General features: G+C 33.0%; 1 protein-coding gene across 1 annotated transcript; it reads left to right on the forward strand.

Annotated features, from left to right (window-relative positions):
• Positions 1-1170: 1170 nt before the first annotated feature.
• Positions 1171-6825, forward strand: LOC133188965 (patched domain-containing protein 3-like). Its single transcript, XM_061324431.1, has 5 exons — positions 1171-1369; positions 3175-4177; positions 4551-4769; positions 4881-6303; positions 6438-6825. Exons 2-5 carry the CDS (start codon positions 3181-3183, stop codon positions 6610-6612), a joined length of 2814 nt encoding a protein of 937 aa, XP_061180415.1. The 5' UTR covers positions 1171-1369; positions 3175-3180; the 3' UTR covers positions 6613-6825.
• Positions 6826-8999: the final 2174 nt, after the last annotated feature.

Here is an 8999-nt window from a genome sequence, read left to right on the forward strand (position 1 = left end):
TACTCAGGTGACTATTAAGGCCCTTGGGCCTCTTGTTATCAATTTTAGAGCACATTTTGTTTCAGAAAGCACAAAGCAAAAGCTTGTCTATTTACCAAATTTATATATTTCATGCACTAGTATCAGATACATCTTATGTATGAAAATCTCAGGAGACAAGCTTGTGCTCTTTGTTTCCCAAAGTGAAAAGTATCTCAAATTTGATGAAATTCAATCGGAATTGAGGAATTTTGGTAAATGTTCTACTTTGTCATCCTCTTGTGACTCCTGTATATACTTTGAATCAATGTTAATGCTGGTTTTAAATCAAGCATTATTCTAATTGGAAACTGCCACAATTTTAACTGATTTTTATCCCAAATAAGGGACCAATTCAGACTTTACCGTAGCTTGTCCTCTATCAATCGAAAGTATCAATATTGATACCTGATTAATACATTAGGCTGACGGCGGGTATGATCGGTCAACAGGGAATGCTTACTCCTCCTAGGCACCTGATCCTACCCCCTTGTGTTTCCAGGAATCCATATTTTTGCCCTGTTAACGATATGTATTGTTTATCGGATTTATGAGATTGATCACTTTTCGTTATTATTTACCTTTACACAGGTATTTACTGATGAGATCTATCATGATTTTGAGCATCAGATAATTAAAGGCAACTACGGTGCATCGTACACTTTATAATCGCTCTGATGTAATGGAAAACCTCTTACAATATATTGATTTTATTTTAAATAATAGCAAAGTTTTTGTGCATTTTAAGCTCAAATGATTTTTCTGGTTATTATCACCATTACTATTAATGTATCGATATTACCTGCTGATTTCACGTTCATTTGTATTTATAAGTTCAGTTGATGAGGCCACATAATTAAATAGACATTGTCGTCTTCCCCGGAAGAGGTAACTAACTTGAAGATTACTTGTTGCTAAAATTAGTCAAACTTGATTCCAGGTAAACAAGCTATTTCCGTTATCATTTATGTGCTTAGAATTTTAAAGACCTGCAAAGCTTTAAGTTCAAATGCAGACAATCGGTAAATAGTCAGTCTTTTAGGTTTTGGAAAATTTGTGATTTTGTGCCTTATTTGCGAATACTACCTGGTCGATTTTTTCAACCAATGGTTTCATTGGACTGGTAGATCGGGAATTTAAATGAAATTAGGTCAAGCATATGATAATATAGAATGTGCATTAATTAGAGGACATTCTTTCCTAATTTTGGTGTAGGATCCTTGCGCTATCAATTTTAATCTAGTGTTTTATTTTTCTGTGTGAAAAATCTTCAGCTAGCCACATAAGATCAAATCGGAAATGGAATTGGATTGTGATTGAATTTCAAACTAGAATACACACACTTTAAAAGGTAAGGAGAAGACAAAGGTTTCTGAATTTTTTGGACATGTTACTTTCTATCCGTTATAGTAAAAATGTTCTTTTCAAATGTTCTTTGTAGGATTGGTTTTGCAATTAAAACAGAAATTATGTGTCTAATTAGTTTCTCGGAAATGTCATAGCATATATTACAATATTTTGATATCTTATTAAAATATGTCCACTAATTTAGTTTGCGTTGCTGCAAACTCTGCGAAAAAATATAATGCTTTTGATTTAGGTACATGAAATGGGTGTGAAACGTTTTGTACCATCTGAATTATTTTTCTTTCCAAAACTTACATACATTTTTTTAAGAGGAAGATGTACATTTTATTCGGAATTAATGATAAGCAATATTTGTTCCTGTAAAAATATGGGGGATTATTTCGGAAAGTTAAATAAAACAGGCATTTAGAACCAAAGTGCCGTTTAAATCAGATCATTAGAGGCTTGATATTATTTTTGGATTCGTTGGATTTTTATCATAATTATCAAGCATAGAATGCAAAGAGCAAGAGCCACTTAGGGTTTTTTTTTGGCCCTGAGAATTTCTGAAAAATCGAAACTGCTCAGTTTTGGTTGAAAATGCAGTATTTATAACCTGGACCCTTGGTGACTATGTATCTATTGAACATGACGTAATTTTCTCACTAGTCAATGCATTATAACGTCCTAAAATACGTTATTTTTCCCATATCCTCTAAATATCCTTAAAATTGGCCAAAGGTTGAGGTATTTCTTCCATATTTCATATAGAGCACAACCTCTGATCCAAAATATGCAATTACATAATGAAAGATCTGTTTCTGAAGATCACAAAACATGTTTCAATTTTTGGATCGTCGGCTGTGCCCATATTTTAATTTTTTGCTAAAGGTAGTCAAATGCGCATGTTTTCTGCAAAAATTCAAGAATATTGCATATTCTCAAAGCTTGTGTTCCAATACTTGGATTCTCAAAAAGAAATTTTGTTATAGAAAATGAAAGCACTAAGTCTCTACTTAATTTTGATATATGAAATGGGAAAGAGAGTGATAGTCAATTAATTGATAGAAGGACAGGGCCATTTTATGCATAAAGTGAACCTAGCTCTTTGAACTACATATTTTCCATATCTAGAACAAATTTTAAATCAGGTTATAATCCAGGAATCTAAATAAACTAAGCTGTAATATTTGATTACAATTTTGTATTTTCAAACTATAGCATAAATTTCTATCTACTTTTCAAAACCATTCATTGTAAATATTTTATCCACCATTGTACTCATAATTCATTAATGTATGCTAACTTCTTTGAAATGTGCAACCCACACATGCGTGGAAGCTAAATGAATTATGCCTTTAGTTTAGGAAAGCTTTCCTAGCCCCATCCCCAAATACCAACGATAGTGTTATATAGAGAAATTTGGAAAGTACAAACTTTGTTCATTCATTTCAGGAAAACAACAGATACCTTTCTATCTTTTTTCGATTGTTACCAATAAATTAAAAATGGCTAAGACCAAAGATATTATTATTTTATATAAAAAAAACCTTTTTATTATCTAAATAATAATTTTATTAAATTAGCAATAATTATATTTTTAATCCTTTTTTGTATAGATTAGAATATTTTCATTACAGTTTCTTAATAATAATTTTGTCCGGAAGTAGAAAAAAAAACTTGAAACATGAAAAACAACCTTTTCTTTTAGCTATGATATATATTTTATTTTTCGAAACATTTATAATTCAACAAACACTTGTTAAGTTTGTTTAGATTGAGTATTTCGTACCAATCATTTACTTGTAGGTCTAAATGGGATGTGATTGCATGTCGGGCTGTAAAAGATGTCACACAAAATGGGAGACTACGATAGAGGGTCTTTTCGGCAAACTCGCAGAACGAATTTCAGATTATCCGGTTCCGATAATGGTTTCATGTATCATTGTAAACTTGTTGTTTATCATTGGAATACTTGGAATGAAAGTAGAAAATGACATAGAAAAACTTTACACACCGATTGACAGTCAAGCAATACAGGATCGAGCTACTATACAGAATTTGTATGGAGACCCGACAGACAGATATTTTCGATCGTACCAACTTAGTGATTTTGGACTTTATGGAGGTGTTATGATCCTTTCAAAAAACATGAGTGACATAAAAACACAAGCTTATGTGGACGAAATAAACAATATTCACAGTATAATAAGTGCCATAACCGTTGATAATAAAACATATGCAGACTTAGCCCCTGGATCAGATCCTTTTGAGGGAATATCTGGTTCCGTGATATTATCACAGCCATTTCAAGACAATTTTATTATCAATAATATCACATATCCTATGTTTGGCACGAGTCTTTTATCTCCTTTTCTTGCCCAGGCCGTTTCAGAAAGCGGAAAATTGACCTCTGCTGTTGGTGTTAAGCTACAATATTACCTGCAACAAAACAATGCAACCGTCACTCAGCTATCAAAGACATGGGAAACAGCTTTCATATCGAAAATGGGAAGTATAAAGACAAACTTAACACAGATTGCTTACGTTTACTCAGATTCCATTGAAACAGAATTAAATAAGAATATAAATAGTGATATAATATTGTTTGCTGTTACATTTACACTTATGATGACATACGCGAATTTCGCCCTATTAAGTACAAATTGTAACAACGTAGCTAATCGTATGAACTTGGGCTTTGCTGGCGTACTTGCACCCGTATTAGCCATTGCTTCAGCCTTTGGATTTGTCAGCGCTATAGGAGTGGAATTCACGAACATCGTCGGCGTCATGCCATTTTTAGTTGTCGGTGGGTATTTTACAAATCAGTGTTCCTGAAAAGCACAAATAGCGCCAAACTGATTTAGGGTTTAACCCCTTTTGGTTCTTTAGCTACTTAAAGAAATAGCATTACAAAAGGTTAATGTTAAAACTATTCACCTCCCCCCAATAAATTATAAATTATTAATCTTTTAAAATTTAAATAAGAGACATGCATGTTAAATTAATTCAGAATCATAAATATATTTTTTTTTCTTTCGGGAAATTCAAAGTTCCTCTTCAAACTGTTAGGGAAAAAATTAGGAGAGAGAATCTGCAGAAATGTTTGAAGAAATTAAGAAAGTGCACTTTATATGTTTTGTGAAATTTTCATTGTTTTTTTTTCTTTTTTAATAAATTAGGTATTGGAATCGATGATATGTTCATCCTCATGTCCGGAATGGCAGACGCTCCATCTCTGTCCGAACAATCCGACAACCGTGATATAAAGAAGAGGATGATATTCATGATGAAGAAAAGTGGCATTGCAATAACTATCACGTCATTAACAGACTTTCTGGCTTTTGCTATTGGATATTCGTCTGTCTTCAAAAGTATACAAAATTTCTGTATTTATACAGGTATGAATATCGAATCACATCATCAAAAAGTATGTACCGTAATTATATCTAACAAAATTTTAAGGAAATCAGTTTGAAAACGACGAGTTAAGGAGTTCTTCATATTTTTAGGTGTTTCTGTGTTGTTTTGTTACCTGAACCAGCTTTTCTTCCTCAGTCCGGCTATAAGGATTAATGAGGAAAGAACTATGGAGAACAGGCACTACTGTTTGTGCAGTAAAGTTGTCAAACCAAAAGAAGAGTACGCAAATAAATCTATGTGCTTTTTGAACTGTATTTCTGGGTATATCCCTCAAAGAAGAAGTGATGTAGAAAGTCTTCTGGAAAGATACCCCAAAAAGTTTATACTTTTAATTCTAAATAATATTTTTGGGGAAATCTTCATTGTTTTGATATTCTTGGCTTATTTGGGTTCTTCGATTTATGGGTGTATACATCTTCAGCAAGGCTTACAGCTTTTCAATTTAGCTTCAAAAGATTCTTACTTTTACAAGTATAGTTTATGGGACGAACAGTATTACACCACAGAACCAATGATTATGATCTGTGTGACACAGATACAAGACTATCACAGGAATGACACACAAAACCTTATAAATTCTGTCTTATATAAAACTAAATTGGACAATTACATTGATGACAACATTGAGATAAATTGGCTCGAAAATTACAAAAAATATCCATCATATGATGACACTTCCGAATCAAATTTTGCTATTGGTCTTGCTCAGTTTTTAGCATCTCCTTTTGGACAATCTTTTACAAATGACGTAGTTCTGGATAATTCAAGCTTGAAAATACTGTCATCCAGATTTTATTTAAAGGCGAAGAATATGAAAACATCGGATGAGCAAGGAGATTTTATGACACGCATGCGAAAAATAACGGACAACACTGGACTTCCTTGCATAATTTATACCCCAGCCTTTGTATATTTTGAACAATACGTTCAAGTTTTACCCAGTACTTTACAAACTGTGGGTATTGCTGTGGTTGTTATGCTCTTTGTGACTTTTATATTCATGCCAGATTTTCGAATAGTATTAATTGTAAGTATAACTCTAATTAGTATCCTTGCTGGAATATTTGGATTCATGTTCTACTGGGATCTCACTTTGAGTTCTATTACCATGATCCATCTGGTCATGAGTGTTGGTTTTTCTGTAGATTTTAGCGTTCATATCTGCCATGCATTTTTTTCTGTGGAAGGGAAAGTTCCAAAAGAAATTTTAGAAAAGGCTATGGACCGTGCTGGTGGCCCAATCGTTAATGCTGCATTTTCAACACTTTTGGGAATATTAATGCTAGCATTTTCCAGTAGTTACATTTTTGTTTCGTTTGGTAAGCTAATGTTCCTGGTTATTTCCTTTGGTCTTTTACATGGTTCTTTCTTTCTTCCATTACTATTATATACTTTGAAAGCATGCAAATTATACAAGGCAAAAGTAAGTGAAGCAAAGAATGGTAAAATACACACCCCAGAACCTATTCCTGCCATCTCACAGAATGGATCGTTTACAGACATTGGGAAAAGGTATGATATACATGTTTATCAACTTAAAATACTTTAAACACGTTATATATTTTATTTCTTAGAATAAGCAAATTTCTTTGTTATTTATTGTGGTTAATTGTCCTTTGAATTGTGTTTTCTTATTTATTATTAAGGTCATTATCCTCCCAAGAGTTTCAAGTACCGAAACTACAACCTTATTCATCCTCACAACAAAGACGGTCGTGTCCGAATATACACAACGAAGTTAGCAGGACTACAGGGTTCAGTAATGGACGCTTGGGAAAAACAACTTATATAGGCGATGGTTTTATGATGTACCAATATTAATTTTTTTGTGTTTCTATAAAGACATATATAACCTCCTCATTTTTATATGAATCACAGAACACATCAAATTAAAACAGTATATATCTTAAAATGAATCACTGTACATTTCTATGCATTTTAATTGGTAAATAAGATTCTGTAGTTAAAAAAAAATTGATTTGTCTTTCGAATTTTCTTTTAATAATATGATATACAGCAATGCTTTTACTTGAAGAAAACAAATCAAATTAGATACGTTATTTAACGTTGAATTATTGAAAATAAAGTGTAATGGATATTTTGAATTTCAGATCCCCAGTATACAATAGAATCAGTACCAATGAAAAGATAATATCTCTACAAAGTAATGGGTGATTTTCAAACTTTAATTAAGAATTTTCTGTTTACATATGTTTCTCCTATGTATCCTGAAATGCAGTTGTGTCATTTTAGTTTTTTGGTAGCAATTTTTACGAAATAGCTAATTGAGCAGTTTTATACGATTTTATATCCTTATATAAGGTCTCGTTATGAAAATAATTTCCTACAGGTCAGTTAGGAGAGGTTGTAAATTATTTATGAGTAAGGGGTATACGAGATATATACAAAACATGAAATTTATATTGATGCATTTTTTTCGATGTATAATGAGCAAAATTTTTAAGTGTATAAGTAATCATGGTTTTTGTGCATTGATTTATTGAATTCCACTTTCAGATGTTTAATGTTTCTTTGAAAATAAACATTTTATCATTGAAATGGACAGTTTTTTTTCAGAGAAAAGCAGGAAAAAAGAAATCAGGGTGTTGCTTTTTTTGCCAAAATTAAAAGAGGATTTTTAAACGAAAAGTATATAAAGGAGATTTATATCTGACAAAAGAAATGAGTGTACGTGTATATATATAAATATTAAGGGTTCATGAGCAAAATCACAATACATGGGATGCAATATCGATTTAAATGTATTATGTTTCACTTAAAAGAATGAGTTATGAATAGCAGAGCAATTTCTCTAACAGTTTTGCTGTTTGTTTGTTGTTTAATGTCCCTCTCGAGATTTTTTCACTTATATCGAGACGCCACCAGTTGCCTGTGGAGGACTCATATTTTGACCTATACTGGCACTCAGGGCCATTGAGCAGTGAAGGATCTTCTTCGTGCCAGCACGTACTGCGACACGGGACCTCCGTTTATACAGTCTCATCCGAAGGATCCCGCAGTGGATTCGAACCTGCGACGTAAGGAGCAACTCCTTACGTCGCGCCTCTAGAACAAACGCTCTAACCACTGCGCCACGCGACTCTTTAACAGTTAACAGTTGTCTTGCACTAACTTTAAGTAACCAATTTTTGCGAGACCTTATTTTGGGCACAAATGACCAGCAGAGGACAATTCATGTTGTTATAAAGTGTATCATTTTTTCATTCTGTCAGTCTGTCTGTCAGTCTGCAGCACAGAAGATTGATTGATTGATTGTATTTTGTTTAACGTCCCTCTCGAGAATTTTTCACTCATATGGAGACGCCACCACTTGCCGGTGGAAAGCTGCAATTTTTGTCCTATACTCGGCACTAACGGCCATTGAGCAGCGAGGGATCTTTTTCATGCCAGCACCCACTGCGACACAGGCCTCGGTTTATACGGTCTCATCCAAAGGACCGGTCTCCACGTCCCACAGTGGGATTCGAACCCGCGACGTAAGGATCAACTCCTTACTCTGCGACTCTAGAGCAGACGCTCTAACCACTGCGACATGCGGGCGACCAGCACAGCAGACATCATATGTGAGATACAGAAGTTATCATTTGGTAAAAAATAAAAATTTGTTTTACAAGCCTTGCTTATTATCTTGTCATCTTATCTCTTATTGAAGTAAAGTTAAAAAGCGTCTAAAAGAACGAAAGGCTAATATTAGATGATTAGATACATCTTAGGTATATAACATAATATATGCTGTAGATATGTTTCACAAATAAAAACTGATATTTGAAAACGATAGGAGTGTATACTTTTGTAAATATAACTCGTAATGACTTATTAATGTGATACGTAAAACCACACTGGAAATATTGATTTGAGGGGACGATGAGTTTTGTGCGGATTTATGAAACATGAATGACTTTAAAAAATGGCAGACGGAAAAATATTTTAATTCAAAAAATACACCATCAGATACCATTCTTGAAAAAAAAGGCGGATGGAAAATTACAAAGGTTAGGAAGGTTATTCATAATTAGAGAAGTCGTATCTTGATAATAGAATGTGTAAGCCTTGCTTATAAGTCATGTACTTATGAGATAATGATTTAATAACAACTCAATTGTATTTCTTCATTGTAATTTAGCTACTCTCAATGTTAAAATTCTTTGCTCATTGTTCAGAAAAGAAGTAGGTACGGTTTCGGCTTT

This window comes from Saccostrea echinata, unplaced genomic scaffold (assembly GCF_033153115.1).
Source record: "Saccostrea echinata isolate AGI-Se365-2 ecotype Australia unplaced genomic scaffold, CSIRO_AGI_Sech_v1 ptg000016l, whole genome shotgun sequence".
Taxonomy (NCBI): Eukaryota; Metazoa; Mollusca; class Bivalvia; order Ostreida; family Ostreidae; genus Saccostrea; species Saccostrea echinata.